We start from the raw sequence: 24812 nt of genomic DNA, 5'->3' as shown, positions 1-24812 counted from the left end.
CCCTGTAAGATAGGTAATATTATTGTCCCCATTCTACAGATGAGGAAACCAAGGTGTACACATATAAGGACCTGGTGCAAGGACACAGAGCTAGTGGCAGAGGTAGGAGATGAATCTAGGCAATCTAGCTCTGGAGTCTGTGCTCTTAGTTCACAGGAAACTGCCTCTGTGCTAGGATCTGTATTAATCCAACGATCACTGAGAATCCACTATGTGTACAAGCCATACCCTCAAGCAATTTAAAGAGAGAGATCAAAATGCAAACAATCAACTTCAACATAAAGGCATTACGAAAGAGGTGGTATAATAGAGGTTCAGGTGTGTTAGCATATAAAGAAGGAATCATTAACTCTGCCTGGGTCAAGAATCAGGCTTACTTCCCAAAGAGAGACAGAGACAGAGAGACTGAGGCATCAGAGTGGAGTCTGGAAGGATGAAGACAGGAAGTTGCTACTAGTCCTCCTTCCTGGGGGCCTGGTCAGGTGGTAACACCAGGTCAAGTAAACATAGCAACTTCATAGGCCACTTAACTTCTATGCACTCATGACTGTGGAGACTTGAACAAGAACTGACAATTTAGTCAATGACTAAGTGACTAATGAGGAGTGAGTGGATGTGGAAAACCTTTTATGAGTTGCCATGACTATTCTTTGTTGCTTGGATTCATTCACCATCTACTATCACCAGTTATACTAATTAAATCTTCACAACGCTTTAAGGATCTCTATAGCCTCTTTGCTTCTGAAAATCAAAATAGGATTTGCTGTCCTTTAGAGTCAACTAACCTCTGCTGACTAAGCAGTATGTGCCTGCCCAGTACTGGACAATGTGCTTTCAACATCTACAACTACTGAATTCTTTCAACAACCCTAAGGTGGGTATTAATGTTATCCCCATTTTTATACAAGAGGACAGAGAGATTCAGAGAAATCAAGTAAGTGGCCCAAGGCCATATGGCTAGGGTGGATTAAGTACATAGGTAGGGGGATCCCTGGGTGGCACAGCGGTTTGGCGCCTGCCTTTGGCCCAGGGCGCGATCCTGGAGACCCGGGATCGAATCCCACGTCGGGCTCCTGGTGCATGGAGCCTGCTTCTCCCTCTGCCTGTGTCTCTGCCTCTCTCTCTCTCTGTGACTATCATAAATAAATAAAAATTAAAAAAAAAAAAGTACACAGGTAGGAATTGAACAAAAGCATCCTGACTTAAAGTCTGGTACTCTCTCATCCAGCTCTGCTGTCTTTTTTTAAGAAAAAGATCACCAGCATGGTTGGCTGAATCACCTAGCTGGCAGACTACAGATAGCAAAAAAGAAAAAAAAAAAATATGAGTTTTCATAAGATATGTACCAACCTAACAGAAGAGCCTAATCTCATATCACACTATGGCTCACCAAAGTGACCACACTTTTAGCCTACATACATCACAAGAAATAATGAATCCTTATTCTTGCTGACTTAGTATCTAGTAGGTGCTCAAAATTCTTTAATAAAATCCACATGACATCTGCCAAAATGGGTGCTAAATCATTTAGGGCTTTTCAAGCATATTAAAATAGCAGTGACTTGAATATTATCCATTAGTGGTTTTTGGTAGAGGTTTGATTCATAAGAGTCACATAAAAAATAAGCTATAATCAGTCTTATAACTTAAAGAATATACTATTTCACAGACTGACCACACCACTAAAATAATAAATAAGATCCTTGGCCATGTTCTCAATGCAATGGCTAAAAAAGAACTATCACCTCCAAATTACAATGCTAGACTGCATCTGCAACCAACATTAATTACTGACAGCTTGGATAGATTATACTTAGCTCTGTCCTATCCTCGACTAGCTAATGCCAAAATCAAAGCTCTCCTAAAGAGAAACATGGAAACAAAGAATTTTATAGGGCTAACCTGTACTCTTGTCTTCTAAACAAACTTAATCAGCCACCATTATGTAGTCTCAAAACGAAAATTAGTCTAATGATGCAAAATAACAGTAATCAAAGAATAAGTATTGTTTTTGTCTTAGAGAACTGGTCTATTCACTGTTTCCGAATCTGGCTGTGTATCATTTTAGGAAGCTTTAATAAATAGACTTTTTGTGGTTTCATGCTAGACCTTTTGAACCAGTGTGTCTGGAGATGGTGCCCTAAAACCTGGATTTTTATCAAGTTCCCTGGGTCATTCTAACACAAGTAACCCATAGATCAGCATTTGGGGATCACTAGTAATCTGAATCCTGTGTTTAGTCCAAAGGAGGTGCTTAATGCTTACCGAAGCAATGGGAGCAGAAACAGAAGAGGAAGAGCAAGAACTAGTCATGGATACTTTGGTTGAAATCACAGCAATTTTTAAAGTTTTACAAATTAAACTGTTGATGCTCTCTATATTACAGAGCCTCTGTAACACCTTAGGGTTCTTCATTCTAGTTACAGTTCAACCAGAATAAGAGAAAACCAACTCACACATAATTAAATGAAGAACATAGTTCAAAAGTAGTTAATTATATTTACATTCCCAAACCAGGGAAAAACCACATAAACACAACCTACCAGCCTTTTCTCCTACTTCCTGAGAATGGAAGTTCCTTTAGTTTCTTTCTAAGTTTTTAATATTCTCTGAGCTACAATAAAATTTTATGTGATGAAGATTAGAGAGGCTATGCTATTTGAAAGTTTGGCTGCAGAGTCTGTATTTCACGCCCCTTCAGTACATTTTGTTAAGGATTTCCCTCTTCACCAAGAGGATTAGTTTTCTTCTCACTTCTTTGAATTCTCTTCTTAGATTGTTAGTGTGAACTAGGTTAATCTCTCTTTTCTAACATATAAAAGATGAACAAACAAAATGTTCGATTTATTTTATTTTTTAAACAGAACACTAAATTTAGTCTTAGAATTCTCTGTTTGGTAAGTTTCCAGTTACAAGGTCTTGGCTTCCCTTGAGCACAGTGTGAAACAAAATAATGCAGTTTGTTCCTATGGCTGGAACATGCAGAGTGGAGTGTGCAGGCAAAGAGGCCCTGGCTCTGGTCCAGTACTTCCAACCTTCTTAAACTGCCGCTCTCATCTCTGCTTCAAGAGCCACAGATGAGCAAATGGGATTAGTGATTTCTAGTCCAGAAGAGCTAGGAAAGCATGACACACATCATTCAGGTACCCATCCCATTATACAGGCTGGTAGTCATGAACAGGTGGGGTTCATCAGGAAAGAAGTGAAAATGAAGACAAGTCTGAAAATCACAGAGTACACAAACTAGCCCTTCTTGGGTGACAAGATCAGGTGGTGCTAAGATAATGGAGGCTGTTAATGGGAGTGGGTGGGACATGACTGGGGCAAGGTTGGGAGGGCCCCCATCTCCATCCCTTCATACCTATGCAGAACATCACCCACATTCTCTGGGACTGATACTTAGGAAGAAACTGACAGGGAGAAGATACTAGATGGGTTTTTTTTTTTTCTTCCCTAAATGGGGTACTATGAGAAAAGTCACAGTTTTTTTCATAGTTATGGGTACTACATAAACAATTAGATGTGAAGACTCAATTAATTAATTAGGTAGTGATCTTGCCACTAAACTGTGCTTCCTTCCTCCAAACAGGTTTTAAAAAGTATCCGCTGAATAAAACAAATATACATTCCTTTGGAAAATAAACATACCTTTGTCACCATTTACTGGATATTCTCCATGTACAAAGATTCTTATGCTACCCCTAAATCATAGAAGGAGCAATTAGGGCCAAGATGCCCAGGAGCTGGAGAATACTGCAGTACATGAGCCCTGAAGCCACAATGAGTTGGGGGAAGATATGTCCTAAGGACCCACCAAGAATGAGCCCATGGCAAGGGAATGGCAGGGGTGGGGCCTATCTAACAAGCCACAGAGTGGGCTGAATCTGAGCAGTCTCATGGAAATGGGTCTTTGCCTAATAGAGTGAGTGTGTCAGTTAGAAATTCACATATTGGCCTTCTGTTTCCCTGGTGCTGAGTGGTGTGCCAGGCATACAGCAAGTACTTACAAAATCCAAATTGAAAGGCTTTAAATGTGCATCCAAAGGCAATGGGTTTTAATGTCATCTTAGACAAGGCACTTCAACTTTTCCAGTGCTAAATATTCTCATCCACAAAAGGAGAATAAAACCAACTAGCTTTTAGGGTTGCTGTGAGCACTAATGAACACATACATATATGATTAGCACAATGCCTGGCACATAGTAGGCAGTTTGAAAACGTTAACAGAATTTTCACAGGGTGTTAGGGAGAACTGGGGACTTCCATATGAAATATGGGCTATGAATCTAAACAAGGGCATTCCACATACTTAGTCCACGGATGCAAGGCAACACACCTCTTTGGCAAATCTTACAATTATTTACAAGCTGCATAACAAGTTCCTCTACTTACTATACAATCAGGACTGATTTTTTACCCATACCAGTGTATTACCCAGCTCCATCAGCCATCTTATCCTCCAGACTTAGCTCAGACTATCTTTCTGGCTCTCTCTGAGAATTCTCAAATTTTCTTACTGGGATGGATATTCTTAACAATGTGCCTCTGGCTCCTCTGACAGTTCCCACACAAAGGTTCTGACGATAGTTTTAGGTGACACCAATAAACATAACCTGATCCCCAAGGCAAGGACTTTGAAGAAGCTATGATTCATCTGTATGTGTAATCCTCCTAGTTGTTTATCCCCTTCCTGAAGCCACACTGCAGCATAATGACCCATTTGCATGTTTGTCTCTCCCATCTAGAACATGACCTTTGTCAACTTACTGCATCTCTCAGAGTAGATGAGCCATTCTGTAAAATGGGGATAATATTGATCTTGTAGGACTGCTGCTGGAAATAAATTATATCATCTGCATAAAGGTCTTATTTTAGACCTACCTGCTATCCATAAAAGCTACTAAGAAGCAACACGAGTTAAACTCAGATGTAAAAATCTGGAAGAAAAATGGGGCTTTTGTGCTAGAAGAGAGCACAGTGAAGTATTTACATTAGAGAACAAGATTTAGTTAAGCCTTCCCTATTTATCATTTATAAAGGAAAAATAATCAATATACATTAACTGAGCAAAGAGAACAAAAAGTCACATTTTTCTTATAAAGAATATCATATTATTGACCGAGAAAGCCTGAAATGAATATTACCTCACTCTGAACTATATTATATATTCCTCGGTTTGTCTCTATTGACACAGTCATCTTTATAGAAAATGGCACTCCAGTGTGTTTGACAGCTTTATTCTTTCAGATGCTTGATGGTCCTGAGGAGCATCAAGCCTACACCTTATCAAAGAAAATTGAGAAAAATGGGGTTTGCCAAAGTATTTGAGCATCTTTCCACATATTTATTAGCCATTTGTGTTTCTTCTGTCAAATGCCTATTTGTGCTTTTGGCCAATGTTTCTATTGATAGATCTGTCTTCTGCTTTTTAACTATAGTAGTTCTTTACATAGTTCAGATATTAATCCTGTCAGTGTTACATATGGCAAATAATCTCAACTCCAAATTGTGACATGCCTTTTCATTCTCTTGAATGGTACTTTTAAAATGAACAAATATTTTCAATTTAAATCTTTTCCTGTATTCAATGTATATCTCAGATTAGTTGATTAAATCCTTCCCTACTCTGAGATCACAGAGATTATTTTGTCTTCTGAAAGTCTTAAAATTTTGCCTTTCACATTTAAGTTCTTAATCCATTTGAAATTCAGTGATGTAAGATAGAAATTGTCTCCCTTCTTTTCCCCATGTAGATACTCAATTATTGAAAAATCCATTCATCCCCCCAGATTTTACAATACCACATCTGTTGTATATAAAGAGCCCCACAGTCAGCCTATTTTTGCAATGTCTACCCTGTTCCATCAAGACCATTTGTGTATTCCTGTGCCATTACTAGCATCTTAATTACTATAGCTCTATAAAAAGTTTTGATTCTGGTAAAGCAAGCTTACATGACCTATTCTTTTCCTTCAAGTATGTCTTGGCTCTTCCTTGGACTTTTCTGCATTAATTTTAGAATCAGTTTGCCAAGTACTGTGTAAAATGCTAATGGGATTTTGAATGGAATTGTATGCAATCTATATATAGACATTTTTTGAGTAAAAGGACATCTTCAATATATTCAGTCTTCCTGTTCATGAACATAGTCATGCTTTTTCTGAATCTACTAGTAACCATATGAATTTTCTCTTTTATTTATTTATGTATAAATATTTATTTATTTATTTTAGGGGGGAGAGAGAGATAGACAGCAGGGGAGGGGCAGAAGGAGAGGCAGAAGAAGCAAGCACTTCTTGCTGAGCATGGAGCCGAAAGCAGGGTTCAATCTCATGACTCTGAAATAACCACCCAAGTCGAATCAGATGTTCAACTAACCAAGCCATCCAGGTGTCCCATGAATTTCCCTTTTAATATGTTAATATGGTAAGTTATATTAATAGATTTTTCTAGTATTGTCAATCTTTCATTTCTGGAATAAATTCAAATTAGTTATTATGAATTATATTTTTTTATACATTTGCTACTGTTTTGTTTGAAACTTTTACAGTTGTTTATGAGCAAGATTGGCTGATATATTTTTTTCTTATAAATGTCTCCTAGTGTGGCCAAATGTCAAGGTTACACAATCATCACAAGAAAAGGTGAAGTGGGGGCACCTGGGTGGCTCAATGGTTGAGCATCTGCCTTCGGCTCAGGGCGTGATCCCAGGGTCCTGGGATCCAGTCCCACATTGGTCTCCCTGCAGGGAGCCTGCTTCTCCCTCTGCCTGTGTCTTGGCCTCTCTCTGTGTGTCTCTCATGAATGAGTAAATAAAATATCTTTAAAAAAAAAAAAAAAAGGGAAGAAGAAAAGGTGAGGTGTATTCCCTTTTCTTTCTAGACTCTCAAGAAGTTTGTCTAAGGTTGAAATGATCTGTTCCTTGAGGTGTTTGATAAAACATAGCTGTAAAGCCATCTAAGCTGAATGTTTTGGGAGAAAATATTTTATGTACTGATTTAATTTCTATAAATTAAATGACCTATTCGACTGTTCTCATTTTGATTCAATTTTAGTAAATTATATTTTACTGTCCATTTCATCCTGGTTTTTAAATATTGGCATAACACTGGTAATAGTTATTTTTTTTTACTGTTTTTAAAAATCTCCACTGCAAAAAAAAAAAAATCTCTGCTGCATCTGCTCTTTGTGCTTTTGATTTATTCTTTAATTCACTTAAGTTTTGGGAGGAGCAGAAATAACTGAGTGTGTTTAATCGACCATATTTTTTTAAAAAATTACACAGAAGGTATATTCTTCCTTATCTATAAGAAGGAGGTAACAACAGAACCTACTACACACTGATAGAGTGAGGATTAAATGAGTTAATAGATGCAAAGTGCTTAGCATAGTGCCTGGCACATATTAAAGAGCTCAAAAAATATCATGATTATATTATAGGGAATTCAAATTACACTAATACGATATCCTTTTTTTTTGTTCTACTGAAGTTTAATTCTCCATTGTAATAGTAAGTATAGACTAGGCTCTTTCAACTGTACTTTTATTTCATTTTTTAAGTTTTTTAAGTTTCATTTATTTCAGTAATCTCTACACCCACTGTGGGGCTCAAACTCACAATCCCAAGAGCTGGAGTCACATGCTCCTCTGACTGAGCCAGCCAGGTGCCCCTCAACTGTACTTTTATTCTAACTGGCCTCATAAAGATGCAGCAATAAATCTGGATGGCAATCCTCTTACTCTCAAACTGTGTTTAAGCCCTGAGATTATGAACAGTACTTCTAGTTTAAAATAAAATGCAAAACAAAGCTAGAAGCCTACTCTGGGATGTTTGCCCCTCCAGGGCAGACCCATGCTTTTATCACCTACTATGTGCTATGAGTCTGGCACAATAAAAAAAATTGTGAGTTCTTGACAAGCAAACAATACCAAAGAATTAATAAAATAATGAAGTTATGATGAAAACTAACAACCTCACAAAGTTTTCATTATTAGGCACCTTGTATTCATGGGTAAACACACAACTGATTTTATCCACAGACCCTTCATTAGGCAAATTCTCACACTATAAGAAGGTCTTTCTATCCTCTTTAACAGAGTTACCTGATAGGCATTCCATTCCTAGTTAATTTCTGTATGCAAGCTTAACCTCAAAAGAAACATAATGCTATATATGGATATTGAACTTCAGTTAATAATATACTCAAATATTTAGGAGGATGTATAATGATGTCTGTGATTTACTTTAAAATGCATCAAAAAATACAATGGATTGATGGATAGCACATGGGATGAGCAGATGAATAAATATGTGCCAAAGCAAGCATAGTCAAGTGTTCATTGCAAAATCTAGACCAGATTATATGGGTGTTTACTGTCTATGTTTGAGAATTTCTGTAATAGAATATAAGGAAAGAGGCAAACTCCTATACTTGGCAAGTTAAAAAAAAAAACTAAAATAAAAAGAACATGAAAAATATTTATATTATATATGTAGCAAAAGTTATTACAATATAAAAGACCCCATTCCAATTTATTAAAAAACAAACAAAAAAAACCAAGAGTCCTATAAGATAAATGGGAAAAGACATTAACAAAATATAAATGGGAAATAAACCCATGGAAAATATGCAGTAACTTCTAACCAAAGAAAAATAAAATAAACCTGCAATACCATTTTATGCCTATTTTATTAGCAAAATTAAAACACATATGCATGAATACACACACAATTCTGGCAAGGCTGCAGTAAAAATGGAAACTCACATATAGCTGGCAGCATTCACTATCAACAAGCATAGTGTGTTTGGGGAGCAATCAGAGTCCGTAAGTCATAGTGTTCATCAAGTCCTTTGACCTGATGGTCCTACTCATTAGACTACAAACTGCATCCACCAAAAGTGGCCAAAAGGTGTTCACTGCAGTGTTATCTACTAAAGAATTAAACTCTGAACAACCTAAGTGGCCATCAAGAGAAGAAAGGTTTAGTAAAGATTTCATATCAGTACAACAGAATAGGATACAGACATGTAAAAAATGACAATGTTGGAAACTTATGTGAAAATATGTAAAGTGTTCATAACAAAACCAAATGGAAGACTATTTACGATTGATTTTGAAGCTCTAAGAATGAAAGAAACGTGAAGTGGCACTGTAAAGAAACACGAATAATTAATGAAAGTGACATGTCGAGGAGACTGTGGCTGATTTTTTTTTCTAAAATTGTCTTTCATCTTTCTGATCCATCTTTCAATTCAAATAAAATGATTAAAAAGCCTACTCACAGTGCTGAGTTTACTGCAGACGATGAGAATCCGGCGTTCGTACAGCATGCTGGCATACAGATGTAACATGTTGTTTACATCCACGGCCACAAAATATTCTGTGAGATTTCTCTAGGAGAAACAAGAAGAGGAGATTAGTGGCTTATTTTGTTTGTTCTTATTATAAGCAGTATCTAAAAAAAATACGAGAAACAGAAAATTATCAGAAAGCATACTCTGCTTTCCACCTGGGAGATCAAATCCCACTCTTGTGTAATATCCTGAAATGCAAAGTTGGGAGAAACCTTAGAGATGCAGCACTCCTGTGCAGTGATTACAGTTTACATGAGGTCACAGGGAGCACTGCATTGCTTTGCCTATGAGTTCCAAAAGGTGAGCAGGACAGGAAGTCTACAATCTTACAAATGAGGAAACCAAGCCTCAGAGAGGGATGCCAAAATCAAAAAGTCTCATAAGCAATAAAGACAGGACTGCAGCTCAGACCTTCTGACCCTGGATCCCAGAACTTTCCCAATGTGCTGTACCATACATCTAGGCAAGACAAAGTACCCAAGGACCAAAACGCCTTTGGCACAGAGCCCATTTCTGTCCAACAGATCCCACCCGGAAAGCTGGGCATGCTCTTCTCTTGTCATCACTGCCGTTGACCCCCTCCTCCACCATTTACGTTCTCTAAAAGGACTCGGCTGGAATTAGAGCAATTTCGAAGATTTACAATCTCCAGGTATTTCACTCAAGAGGAGCAAAAAATGACTGCAGACAAGCAGCAGGAAGTGATGACAAAGCAGTGTTTTAACTAGCTTTTGTCTGTAGCTGGGGCTTCATTTCTTTAATTACTACTACAGATTGGTACTCTTCAGATTTCAGAAAAAATATAATGTGTTTCATTTCTGCAACCCTTTCTCTACCCACCTGACTTTAATAATACACATGAATATGTTAATATCTTCAATGTTACAGGTTTTCAATGCTGTACAATATAATCTTCTGAAAAAGAAGGGGTTCAGGGAGGCAAGGAACACTACTTGCCAGGGGTTGCAGTTTATAATGATGAAAGAGCTATAATTCATAAATTCAAGTAAACCAGGTGGATTTTACTGCAAAATAGCATAAAGTGCTTTTCAACAATATTATGGGTTGGGAATAAGAATAGGCACTTATGATTTATTGTTGTTTGACTGGAATACCAGGTTAACCATCAACCTTTATAAATAGTGAGTGAATTAATAGCTCCATATACTGACTACCTACCTGCCAAGTACCAGGTACCATATCAGGTACTTCGTATAGGTAATCTTATGCAGTTCTCACAGAACTCCAAGGAGGTATTCCCCTACGCCCCACCCTTCCCCCTCCAACCCGTATACAGATAAAGTAAGCCTGGGAGAGATTCAGTAACTGGTGGAGTCAGAATTTGGACTCAGATCCAACTCCAGAGCCCATACACTTTCCCTTACATTACATTGTTCCACTTAAATATTTTTAAACATGTGCAATACACAAAAGCTTTACAGATATTATGTCACTTAATCTTGAAACCACTGCTTGAACAGGTATTATCATCTCTACAATACAGATAGGAAAACAGAGGTGACAGAGAAAATGAATAGGATCAAGGTTATCCACTATGTGGATGTTCAGTCTTGGGTGAGTTTGTCTGTAAACCTGGGCTCTTTGTTTATGTCAGTATGAATAGCAGGTAAAAGTTGTATTCAGGAAAGAAAGCACAGCATAGGAACAAAGCAGGATCAAAGTACACCTATTGAAAGAGAAAAAGTATCGCTGTGAAGAACTGCTATCCCATTTTTTGAGTAATCCTTATGTGCTAGACAATAGGTTCTTTACCTGTGTTCTCTCCAATCTTCCCAACAACCCTGAAAAAGGCATTATCATCTCCACTTTATAGATGAAGAAACTGAGGCCCAGGAAGGGCAAGTTGTCTCCAAATGTCACCCCGCTAGAAATCTAAGGCAGAGCCCTGTTTCAAAACCAGGTCTCCTGAATCTGAAAACCCTTGCTCTAACCACCACACAAACTTGCCCCCTGACAGACTTGAAAAACAAAACCGAACGAACAAGCAATACAGTCTGAAATAGTCAACAAGTGCAAGTGCAAGTCTCCTGCCCGGTGGACTGAGGAGTGCTGAGCTAATGGTGTCAGGGTGGGGTTCGTTCTGAAGACCGTGACATGGCAGAGCTATTCTCGCAAACAAAAATACAAGGCCCTCAGCTGAGCATTTCAGTAAAAAATGCTTAACTGCTGATGAATTACATAAATTTTTCTTTTAGGAGAGGATGGAAGTAAAAAGAAAATAGAAATGAGAAGCTTAAGGAAGGCCAGAAAGCCCATTAGCACTTTTGACAGATCCAAAGATAACTCTGAAGCCACCAAAACGTGGCCTCAAGAGTCTGCCAAGAAGCTTCACGCTGGGTAGAAATATGTTACACAGCTTGCCGTCCAAATAAGGAGACACAGCGTCAGAGACAAATCCTGCACCTTATTTTGGTGGGAGAAAAAAAAAATCAAAAGGATACTTTTGTGGATGGGAAAGGAAACATTTCTGAAATCAAAACACCACTTGGTTGAGGCATAACCCCCAGGCCCAATCAGGTTCTGAGGGATTCAGGTGCTTGTTCCAAAAGTCTATACAGGTATGTTAAAAATATGTAACATTTAGCCAAATTCTCTCTAAACTGTCATGTACTTTTTTTGGTATTTCTCATCCCATCTGTGCTGATTACCAAGATATTTGTGTCTAAACAGAAGCTGTCTTTCTTATCTGCTTCCTCCCCTGCCTCTTTCCTTCTGGGATGCCACCCGTCTAGGGGGGTGGGAGTGGGTGAGTGGCGACAGCCCTGGGGACTTCACTCAGCCGTGGGAGCACCTGTGGGGCAGAGCAGGCCTTGGGAGCAGCTGTAGGGAGAATTTACAGTTTCCAGCAAGCTTCATCTCTGAAGAAAACCCCTAGGAGAGAGGAGTCTCCTCTTCTGTACCTTAAGCACCCAGTGGCTTAAGCCACACCAACCCTCAGTTTCTCAAACCTGCCACACCTTTTCATATCCTCAAGCCTCTAGTTTTTTCTTTAAATTTTTAAAAAAATTTTTTTAAAGATTTTATTTATTTATTCATGAGAGACACAGAAAGAGAGGCAGAGACACAGGCAGAGGGAGGAGAAGCAGGCCCCACGCAAGGAGCCTGATGTGGGACTCGATCCTGGGAATCTGCGATCACGCCCCGAACCAAGTCAGATGCTCAACCGCTGAGCCACCCAGGCATCCCCATCAAGCCTCTACTTCTGTTGTTTCCTCCTCCTAGAACGCCTCTTTCTTCCTTGAGGATATCCACTTGCTTTTCAAGACCCAGCTGAAATGTCACCTCCTCCTAGAAGGCTTCCTCAATTCCACATTTGTCAATCTCCTACACTTTGTGCTGGCATAGTGATTTGTCTCTATCTTATAACCACTTGGTGACAAGTATGTTTTTGTCACTAGACTGAGGTCCCTTTGGGAACAATGACATATCCCATCATCTAGCAGTTTTATAAAAGAATGAATCAGTAAGTAAAGAAAGCAATGACTGAAGACCTCAGCTCCTTAGCTGGAGTTTGAGCAGTGTAGTGTAAGAGAAATCCACCAGGCTGAAAGACAGACATCATGGTTTATTAGGAAGAACATAGCATTCGATGTCAGAAAACCTGGCTCTAGTTTGGGTGAAGTGATCAATTACTTAGTAATGGTGAGGGGCTCAAGGGAAAGAATTGACACTGGCACCTCACAATGTCAGGTAAAATAGCTGGGGGCTTGGGGGTTGCTGTTTAAGGTATTTATGGCTACATTTATTAAAAGCGTAAAGGAGGGGCATCCTGGATGGCTCAGTTGGTTGGGTATCCGAGTTCTGATTTCGGCTCGCATCATGATTTCAGGATCTTTGGGATCAAGCCCTGTGTTGGGCTCCGTGCTGGGCACGCAGCCTGCTTGGGATTTCCTCTCTATCCTCTCTTTCTGCTCCCCTCCCCCTCCCCCACCTTCCGTGCATATGCTCTCTCTCTCTCTCTCTAAAAAACTAAAAGTGTGAAGAAATAGGTGGTTTGTTCACCAGATAATGGGGAAGGGGGTTCATACAGAAGCAGGTATTCAATTCACAGCCAGGTCAGTCATGTCTTATAGATAAGAGTGCAGGGAATGAGGAATAAGGAGAACAGAGGGCTTCCATGGCAAGTTGTCCTGTGTCAAGACTGCAGCCAGAACATACTGTGAGCTTTTATTTCTAAAGGACACAAGGCATACCACTCTCCCAGCACTTTGCTTCAGTCTCCTGTAATTTCTGTCTCTGTAATCAGCCAATCAATGCTTATTTAACTCCTACTATGTGTTTAGTAGCCTCCCGGGAGCTGGGCCTGTAAAGATTAACTGCAGATGATCCCCATTTTCCAGGAGTTCAGCCTGGGGATGGGAATGGCATCAGTATGGTGTGCAAAGTACTGTGGTTAAAGCTACATACATTCCAGGGCTGCCTGAAAAGGGCAGATTCAACCTTGCTGGATGGTTACTGGGACAAGGCTGGGGAAGGTTTGACAGAAGAGAAGATAGCTGGTGTGGGCCTCCCAAAAGGGGTTCACTCAATGGACAGGGGGAGAAGTGTGTTCCATGCAAAGTCAGAAGCAGGGAGGAGAGAGGAGCTTCAGCAAGTCAGTACAGTGAAGAAGAGGATGCAAGGCAGGGAGGGATATGCTAGGGCAGGGGAGCTGGGTTCAGATCCTGTGGGACCTTAGCCTTTCCCTGCAGGTAAGAGGGAGCTGCTGAAGGATCAAGATACAATCACTTATGTGTTCCAGAAAGATCTTCCTAGAGGTCCTATGGAGGATGCACAGGAGCGGTCAAGCAGGAGGCAGGGCGATCACTTAACAGGCTACTGCCATATTCTGGGAAAGAATGATTACAACAAATAAACCATTGAGATGAAAGCTTTGATATGGATGTGACTAATCTCTGTAAAGTGGAATTATAGGACCTGATAATGAGTCAGACCTGAGAAGTGGAAGGGGAGGAAGAACTGCAGACTACACCCAGCTTCCAGGTTATCGAGCACCACACTTGTCCACTTGCCCAGTTTCTTCAATGGAGAGTCTCCTCATTTAATGAGGGAATCAATCTTCCTTCTAAAGAATCATCAGTCTTATGAAGCATGGTGTTATTGCTCACTTAGTCTTGGGCCTAGTGTCCTGGATTATAATGCTACCACCATGGCTAAATCTAAGTCTGCCCCAACCCCCCATTCCCTGACAATTACTTCTTTGGGTGACTCACCTACCTACAGGGATGGAGAATCTTGCTTAGAGGGACTATTCCCAGTGTCCATGCTCAAAAGGGTTCAGTTTTCTCAGTGCCAGCACGTTTTTAGGCTTAAGGACATTCTGTTTCTATTCATAGAGTTCAAGCATTCTTTCAGTTATATATCAATTATGTGCCTGTGAGCATTCTCTTATCTGCCTAGCATTCATTACAAGCCTACTCTGTAAGGCTGGGTAGTGGGGAAAAGCAGCTGACTGCCACCCGGGCTAGAAAGGGCTCAGGTCCAAGGAAGGTCTCTAGTGAACGGGGTCAGAACAGCCTGGAAGTTTGAGTTTGGGAAGAGGTGTGTGCTACACAAGCTCCTCAGCCTCGTTTCTCATCTCTACAAAGAAATGACGGTGAAGGTCCTGTCCAGCTCTAACCCTCTCTGGCTCTAAATCCAGACAAAGAGAAAGGAAGGGCACCTGGCAAACCTCATTTCCCCGAGGAGAAGCCCCATAATGCCTGCTTGCTTCTAGCTGTCCCTGCTGGCTCCTGTGCCAATCCAGGTGGCTGGGGACTTCGGGCTCACTGTGATCCACGCCCCGGGTTAAGAAGCAGGTGGGGGGTGAGGGGGGATGGGCCAAGGATGGGAGGGGATATAGTGGGGCTTAGAGAAAAAGCGTCTTAGGTTCAATACCTTAGGGAAATGAGATAATCCCCAAACCAAAGAACTAACTCTAAGCTGGGTACTCCTTGGAGCCTTCAAAACAGATGCGAGTCCGCCCCACGGTCTGTCATTTTATTAGTCTTTGTGACTTTCAGCTTCATACACGGTGCAAATGATAAAGACTTACTGTACTGTGTCTGGAGGAAGCTTCTAAGGCAAGAGGCTTGGTTTTGCCTTAGAAGGGTCTAATTCCCTGAAATAACTCCTGCTTAGATTATTTTACCATAATGTAAACCTTTAAAATCCTCAATTGATTTTTTTTTTTTAAAGAATTTAGGTTACTTTGGTTGTGTGGGATTCTTAAAAGGGAATTATAAATTTGCATTCTAAAATAAACTGTCTCAGAAAGAATTCCACAAACTCACTTAGGCAATCACATCAGAAAAGTATATTATAGGCAAGAAGGCAGGGTTTACCTGGAGGTCAACTTTTATCCCTCGGTGTGAATGGAAAAACCATTAGAATAAACAATTACCTGACACCTCTTAAGAGCAACAATGGAATTCTCTACAATCTCAGTACTTGATAATAGGTCTTCTACTACCGCCTCAACTTTGTTTATTTTTGAAAGTCATGATGAGTTCATAAATCTCTTCTATATCATGGTACATCTTTTGACAAAGTGGAGTCTGGGCAATGTTATATGTAACTGTCCATTCTAAATGCTTTCCTCGCATCATTAACCACTTGGTATGACACTGACCAGATAATTAAGACAGGTTTGTTCAATATTCCAAATGAAGGTCTAAATGATTATCCATTAATCAAAAGTTAACTTCAAAACCTGGCTGCTAAAAAAATCCCTTCTACAACCAGTTTACAATGTAATTATTACTACATATTCATTTCTGATCTTTGATTTCTTTTTAATGCTGGTCAACTGTTTAAAATTTATAAAGAAAAAAATAATAAAATTTATAAAGATTTATGTTCATTTAACTATTGCCTGTATAAAATTCACTCCTATGTGTATTATCTTGATAGAGAAAACCCTGATGAACAATTACATAGTGATAGTTTTTCAGAGAAAAGAAAGAAAATATTTCTACATAAAAATTGTAGAAATAATGAGAATTAACTTCAATAGCCATCTGAAAGTGGAAAGAATTTTCTACATTTGCTTTTCATTAATGTCTTGCAGACAGACTGGCTCAAAAGCCAACTGAAAAGAATTGTTATTTTCCCTTTCCTGGGAATGGCTGCACTGCTCATTCATTCATTCATTCAGCCAATCATTCAGTCATTCCATAAATATATATTGACAATCCACTATGTTCTAGGTATAGTGCTAATTACAGAAATGCAATGATGAAAAAAATACTAAGCCCTCTTCATTATGGAAGGAGAAATGACATTACACAAGTTCATAAAATTAATTACAGAACATAAACTTATAATGAGCAATTTCGTAGAAGGGTACAGGGAGCCCTGGAGCTTGAGGCCCAGGACCCAGAAGCACCTCCGTACTGAGATCAAACTGACCTGAATGGGACTCCTGGTTTTCGCATTTACTAGCCAGCTGAGTAGGGAGCAAGGTCTCCCTAGGCTTCATTTCCATTCAGAGCAGGTATAGCAAGGCTGCTATGAAAATTCCATGATATAACAAATAGTGCCCAATCTAATCCATGGCAGGTGCTGAATCTATACTAGCTCCTTTCTCTTTCTTACATTACCATTCTCTGAAACTGTCCAGAACAACCTGATTCTCTGGCGACAGAATTAAGTTCCATGTGCCAAAGTCCTTTTATATTTTTCTTTGCCTATTCTTTTAAGTTTAACATGTCTATTAGAGGAGAGAATCAATAAATGTTTATAGAACCTCCCATATTACAGGCACTGGAGTCCTGGACTCCATTCCGTGCACTATTTCTAAGCTTCAGAAATTCTGGTGTCAATGGCACCTGCTAAGAGACTTGTGTGGTCAAATACATACTCCATGAAAGGAAAAATACTGAGCTTCACAACCAAGAATGTTAGCAAAAACCCAGAAAAGACAAGCTCCAAGAAGTAATGTGCCCTAGCCCTGAGCCATAACTCAGACTTCAAAAGAGGTTAAGACTAGAATTATAGAAAGCCAAGAGAAGAAGGGAAAGAAAAGAACCATCAAAAGCAATATCTCTCTTGCACCAAGCATTAAACTTGGAACTTTACATTTAATTCCTTATTTGTTCCCCCCATTTTTCTTTATTACACAAGGACACTGAGGCTCAGAGACCATAAGTAAGTAGTCCAAGGTCCCTGAGTGGTAGAGCCCAGGGTCTGGCTGTCTCCAAAACTCATGTTCTTTCCACTACAGCAGACTATCATATTAACAACCCCATGGTTATTGCTTGTTTCAATTTGCAATGCAGCAATTTAGTCATTTTAAATTAATCCTTGAAAAATCACCAAGAGATTAAAATGCAAATTTCAACATGGCTAGAGCTCAATACTGATTCTATGTCAAAAATCACACAAATTGGTCCTCCAAAAGTTCAGATTCTCCTTAGAGGAAAAGCTTTCCTGCTTCACTTTATATTTGAAATATGAAAAATAATTTTTCCTCTTTCCTCATGAATATCAAAAGTCAACTGCAGGGAGGCAGGTGGGTATAATGAAAACAAAATGCTTTGGTTCCTTACCAACCTAAGTCACTACATCCCACTTAGGTGCATACCTTGGGCTGGTAACCTCAGGTCTGTGAACACTGGGTCCCTATATATAAAATGGGGCTCACGTCTACCTCTCACAGAGGAGCTGTAAGGATTTAAATGGAACCATGTATGTTAGGAGTCTGGCAGATTGTTTTTATTATTCCCGCTTAGAAACAAACAAGGCCAGCCTTTTACCGATTTGCAAAGGAGGATTTAGGGGACAATGGGTCATACACAAGGAACTGGTTCATTAGTGACAAAACCAGCAGAGGGAATGCAAATTTTTTTATTATTATTATTTTTTTTTTTAGTGATGGGGCAGTGCAGACAGGAATTGTGGCTGGGGCTATGAAGAAGACAGTTTTTGTTCTCCCTCCCAAACTATTTCTAACCTCCTTTATGGCAGTTTTGAAAATTAAGAAATTATCAGAACTTTCAGGTACCTCAAATTTAAATTCTTAAGGAATTCTCAGCCCTTCAAATTAAAACAAATTAAAATGATGAACCTAACCTATGCAACAATATTTATGGCATTATTTATAATAGCAAAACATTAGAACCAATCTAAATGTCCATTAGTAGGAGTGGCATAGTTAAAACACTGTAGAGATTTCCAGTAAAATATGATAAACACCATATTTATCTCTTCTCTCTGATACCATCCCTCCCCAACAACCCCCCAAGGGAAAGTCACAGTGAAAGAATTTTAAAAGACAAACTCCCAAGAACAGGAGAAAAGACATTATTGGAAGAGAGATGTCAAATTTTTAGAAGCCAGAAAGCAGAGGTTACTAAAGAAATGGTTCTCAACCTGGGTCATTCACTCCTGGGGAACATGTGGCAATGTCTAGAGATATTTCTGGTTGTCATAGACAGAAGGGGGTAAGCTATCATCATGTAGTGAGTGGATCTCAGAAATACTAACATCCCACAACATACAAGACAGTCCCACATGACAAAGAATGATGTGGCCCAACAGGTCAACAGTGCCAACTGAGGCTGGGAAACTAAAGAAGGATGGCTTGGCAGCCCACAAAGGGCAGAACACAAAAGCTGGGACAGAGGGTTAGGGCACAAGCTCAAGCCCAACTCATACCACACAACTCCAAAAACGTTCAAGGAAATGGAGACACCCAGAACCTCTGAAGGCTGGAGGAAGGGTGCCAATAAAAATAAGATTCTGCCCTTCCAGCTCACTCTACTTGTCAATTAGCCTTCCCATAGTCCTCCAGCAAAAGAAGTGTTTACTTTCTAGAAGAACTGAACCAGAAAGACATGGTGACACCAGGTATAAGCTAAGGACGGGATAAAGCATTAAATAAAAAATGGGAGGCGGTTTAAAGAATACATGCTGTTGGGATCCCTGGGTGGCGCAGCGGTTTGGCGCCTGCCTTTGGCCCAGGGCGCGATCCTGGAGATCCGGGATCGAATCCCACATCGGGCTCCCTGCATGGAGCCTGCTTCTCCCTCTGCCTGTGTCTCTGCCTCTCTCTCTCTCTCTCTCTGTGACTATCATAAATAAATTTAAAAAAAATTAAAAAAAATTAAAAAAAAAAAAAAGAATACATGCTGTTAACTCATCACCCCCATTCAGCTTCCAGAATGATGCTCATCGGCAAAAACAAGACAGAATACAAGGCAAGAAAAATAAATAACTGATTAGTTCCAAAGAAAAGATTCTGATACTGACATTTGAGAGCCCCTTACATATGCCGCACCAAGTAACCAGGCCTCCTCTTTTCCATCATCTACCATAAAAGCCAGCCAGTAACAAGTCCCATTCACAAACACAGAACTTCACTTTGGCTTTTTAGTGCCTCAGCCTTCAATAGGGCTGGACAGGCACTTGAGGAAACTCTCTACAAAAATACAGAGTGAAACAAACAGGAGAGAGAAAACGTTGGGGAAGAAAATATGCAAAAAGAACCATTTTTTTAGACCTATAAACGAGTCTCAAAGAGACAAGAAAAAATATTGCACTCATGAAACAAGATGCCATTAAACAACGAGTAATTTACTGACCACCACCAAAAAGCTCTTAGATATAAACAATGATAGCAGAAGAAATTCAAAAGGGTGGAACCATTTGTTAAAGAAAGTAGAAAGACAACTAAAAGAGAGAGATGGAAAACAGAAAAAAAATATTAGAGGATCAACACAGGAAGTATCATCCTACTATTGAAGCCCCAGAGAAAGGAGAAAAATTAAGAAGAATCTTTTCAAAGGAATAATGTGACACCATTTCCTAGCTTTAAAGGACATGAGTTTCTAGACTGAATGAGACACCAAGTGCCCAGCACAGATGGAAAGGACAATTTCAGAATACCAGAGATATATAAAGGATCCTAAAAAATAAATCAGGAATCACAATGGCTTACAACTTCCAAGTTTCAACTCTATTGACTTCTAGTTTTCCTGTTATGTCTTCAAAATTCTTTTTTTTTAAAAAAGGTTTTATTTATTCATTTGAAAGGGAGAAAGAGCATAAGCAGGGGGAGGGGAGGGGCAGAGGGAGAGGAAGAAGCAGACTCTTTGTGGAGTAGGGAGCCCGATGCGGGATTCGATTCCAGGACCCTGGGATCATGACCTGAGCCAAAGGCAGATACTTAACCCACTGAGCCACCCAAGTGTCCCCAGAAAAAAATTTTAAATCCATAATGTTTATAATTCAGTGAGCATGTGGAATGAGACAATCAATTATGGTTGCAATTTCCTTCTTGTATGACTTTTTGTCAGAGTTCCTGGATTTCACATCTTCTTGTTTATTCCTTTATTCTGATAAATCATTCTCCAGTAGCTTCCTGAGAAAGTATTGTTTTGGAGGCAACATAGTCAGACCTTGTATCACTGAAAATGACTGTTCTACTGTGGATAGGACTGAAAATGCCTTCAGAATTTTGAAGGCAGAGGTACCTGGGTGGGTCATTGGTTAAGTGTCTGCCTTCAGCTCAGGTCATTATCCCAGGGTCCTGGAATCGAGCCCCGTGTCGGGCTCCCTGTTCAGTGGGGAGGCTGCTTCTCCCTCTCCCTCTGCTTCTGCCTGCTGCTCCACCTACTTGTGCTCTGTCAAATAAATGAATAAAATCTTTAAAAAAAAAATTTCTTTCCTCTGAAGATAGGGGGAAAATGGCAGAGGGAAAACATGTGAGTGAAAAGAAGTTATCTTCTATGGGGAGAGAGGCTCAGAGGTGGTAAGAGATCTAAACTCTCAACTTCCACAGAAAAATCAACAGGTGATATATGAAAAAGAAAAGTTAAGATATAGTAATATGTGCTATATTAGTTTAGAATATGGAGAGAAATACTGCAATTGCTAAAATCTTGAAAGTGGTTGCCTCTGGGAAGTGGAAAGTAAGGAGAATCTGAAATTTTCATCAACAGTTATGTGGTACTATATGATTTTTTTCAGCCATAACTATGTATTATTTTCATAAGAATAGAAATACCATTAAATTAAAAAATCTTTAAAAAGAGATGAAGTAAATCAATACGAACAGGTTTTAGAATACATTTTAAAAAGTGAGTTGCAAAACAATATGAATAGTATTACATTTACACTTAAATAAATGTCTACAACATACATAGGTACTCACACATATAATACTAAATACATTGAAAAAGATCTAAAAGGTCTGGTAGGACTTGCAAACTCTGGAGAGAGAATGGGACTTAGGGGTGAGGGAGGAAAGACAGTAATTCACTTTTTTCTATATGTGTTTCTTATTTGTTTAATGCTTTTTTATAACAAAGATATTTGTAATGAATTTTAATGACACAGGCAAACATCCATAAAACACTGTCATAAAAACAAAGCTGATATAAAGGTATGTATTTGGTATAATATCTATTGTGTTTTTTTTAAAATGTAGCTTCTAAAACTGCTTTGCTTTTTTCTTTTTTAAATCAAAAAGACCTCTTTGTCTCAAACAAAATATTACCTAATTCCCAACTTAAGTGGATAAAATGAACCTGCAATGCATGAAGCAGGAGCAGGGACCCCGTGCTCTGGTCAGCCAGCTATCTATCTGCCCCAGGCCATCAGGCAGCATAGAGTGGAAATTACTACTATCATAAAGAGGAAAGGAAAATTCTGAGTGTGACTTTCTCTAAGACATGGGATTACGAGTGATTTTTCTTTTGCTTTTTAGTGTAATACATACAAATACACAACTATTCCATAATTTGGAACAGTTTACATAATAATCTGTTCCTTAACATGCCTATATAACCACCTAAACCTCACATACTTGTAGCAGCAAGGTGTAGTGATGGCCAAAAAAGCTTCATTAATCTTTTCAAGTTATGGTTCTATATTTATATTTCCTATTTCTTAGGTTGATTTCAATCATTTATAATTTTCTAGAAAATCTTATCTCCATCAAATTTATTGCATAATTTTAAGATTTTATTTCTCTTTTTCAAAAATTCAGTTTTAAAAAACTCTTATTTTTCAATTCTACTTTAACAATATTTTCTAAATAAATTGTAATTAAATTCTTCTAGTTTGGGTTTTTGATTGCTATTAATTTTCCAGATTATTTCTTTTTAAGATTTTATTTATTTAGAGACAGAGTACACGTGAGCAGGCAGAGGGTAGGAGGAGGGAGAGAGAGAATCCCAAGTAGACTGCGCTGAGCTTGGAGCCTGACTTGGGGCTCATTCCCACGATCCAGAGACCCTGACCTGAGCAGAAATAGACGCTTAACCAACTGAGCCACCCAGGCACCCCTCATTTTCCAGTTTCTTCAACTGAAAGTCAAGGTCATTATTTTCTCAGTTTCTTATTTATAATAAAAACATTAGAAGCTATCAGTTTTCCTCTGAGTATAGTTTTGGCTGCATCCCTTAGGTTTTTGTTGTTTAGTGTTCTCATTGTTATTAATATTTAAACAATACAGAATTTCAATGTTTTATCCCCTTTGACCCAACCACTATTTCAAGTAGATGAATATATTTTAAATCTTTGTTATTAATTTCTAGTCTTAACTTGTTGCCATGAAGAGACTGGCCTGTAAGACTTTGAGTTTTTCTATTCCAAAATATTCAGTGTGATCTACATAGCCAATTTTTATAATCGTCCCATGGCATTTGAAAATAATCCTTCAACATACAACCTTTTGCTATTTGTCCATGGAACATCCCTACTGCTCTTCCACAGGAGTTTTCTAATTCTTTCTGGGTTCCTCCATTATCTACTCCTTATTGACTGCTAAGTATCAGTAATTATCTCCTTTATGTTGTGGAAATTTCTCAAATTTTCTGGCTCATGGAAGCTCCTTCTGGAATTACATGGACATTCTTTTCTAATTTTATAGTTCTTTTGTCATTTCTATGGAATTTTTTGGAATTGAAGGGCAAGATAATGGGCTCAAAGTATAGCATAGTATATGAGAACTCAGTCTCTAAAATCAGAAAGACCAATGTTTGCATTCTAATTCTACCACTTTTTTGCTGTAGGTCCTTGAATATGTTACTTAAATTCTCAGGCCTGTTTCTACATATAAAATAATAATCACAATAGTTACCACCTAAGCTTATTAAGAGAGGTAAATGAGAAAGGTAAAGTTTATTAAGAGAGGTAAATGAGAAAATGAATACATCATCTGACAAGCAGTAGTACTCAGTAATATAAGCTATTGTTGCTGAAATGGAAATTATGCTCCAAAGTTTTTACTACTTAATGCAAACAAAAAGGAAGTATTTTCTACCAGAGCCTGATCATATAGTTAAGAAACACTATGGATATATTTGGCAATCCCAACTAAGATAGTTATCTAACAACAACTCTATAGACTAACTTCATTAATAACACACGATTATTTGACATTTATAATTATATCTGCTCTATAGACAACATGAAAAAGAATTTCCTTTCTGTGAATCTGTAATGGTTATTTAAAAATATACTTCTTACTCTAGTACTTTAAAAAAAAAAAGTCAAGTATATACTCCCAAAAATTAAAAGCCGGGCCTTAAACAAATGTTTGTACACCAATGGTCATGGCAACATTATTCACAATAGCCAAAATGTAGAAACAACTCGTGTCCATCAGTGAATAAACAAAATGGAATATGTTATATACATAGAATATTATTCAGTCTTTAAAAGGAAGGAAATTCTGACACATGCTGTAACATGGATGAACCACAAAGGCATGAATAAAATAAGCAAGACACAAAATGACAAATATTGTATGGTTCTACCCATACTGGGTACCTAATCAAATTCATAAAGAGAAACTCTGAAAGAATAGTGGTTTCCAGGGGCTGGAGGAGGGGGTATATGGGGCATTTGTTTTTTAACAGGTACAAAGCTTCAGTTGGGAAAGATGAAAAAGTCCTGCAGATGAATGCTGATGATGCACAACAATGTGACTATATTCACACCAATGAAATGTAAATTTAAAGGTGGTTAAAATGGTAAATTTGATGTTATATATATTTTGCCACAATTTTTAAAAAGTAATCAAATGCCTACATGGTGGTCAATCTATGTTTAGTTCTACATAGCACTACTTATAATCTGGGTAAAACATTTTGAAAATATATCTTACGCCTAGATATGCAATTCAATTTGTTCAGAGGGCAAACATTAGCCTCTGCTCCTTCAGATTCAAGTTAACCACTCCTAAATCTTTAAGAGGTGGGGCAGACTTCACACTTATATCCACAAATACTTTTTATGAATACAGAAATGTAATATAATTCTACTTGAGTAAATCCTAACCAAAAAAAAAATCTTTATAGCAAAGTTCTTTATATAGAAACATTTTACTTACAACAGCAAAAACTAAAAACCATGAACATGCACACCAGTGAAGCAAGAGCTAAGTAAACTACATAGCAAATGGAATATTACACGGCCAACAAATAGGTAGGCTTCTATGAATGAGAT

At 38.5% G+C, this 24812-nt stretch overlaps 1 protein-coding gene across 15 annotated transcripts in view; it reads right to left on the bottom strand.

Annotated features, from left to right (window-relative positions):
• Positions 1–24812, bottom strand: part of DENND1A (DENN domain containing 1A) — a 509324-nt gene that overhangs the window by 231203 nt on the left and 253309 nt on the right. For all 15 annotated transcript variants that reach the window (XM_038549421.1, XM_038549408.1, XM_038549417.1 and 12 more), the window contains one exon: positions 9285–9395. In XM_038549421.1, coding sequence (XP_038405349.1) covers positions 9285–9395 — 111 coding nt within the window. The remainder of the gene's footprint in view (positions 1–9284; positions 9396–24812) is intronic.

This window comes from Canis lupus, chromosome 9, assembly GCF_011100685.1.
Source record: "Canis lupus familiaris isolate Mischka breed German Shepherd chromosome 9, alternate assembly UU_Cfam_GSD_1.0, whole genome shotgun sequence".
NCBI lineage: Eukaryota > Metazoa > Chordata > Mammalia > Carnivora > Canidae > Canis > Canis lupus.
Note: the sequence above shows the minus strand (reverse complement) of the source record. Positions and strands in the feature narration are given on the sequence as shown.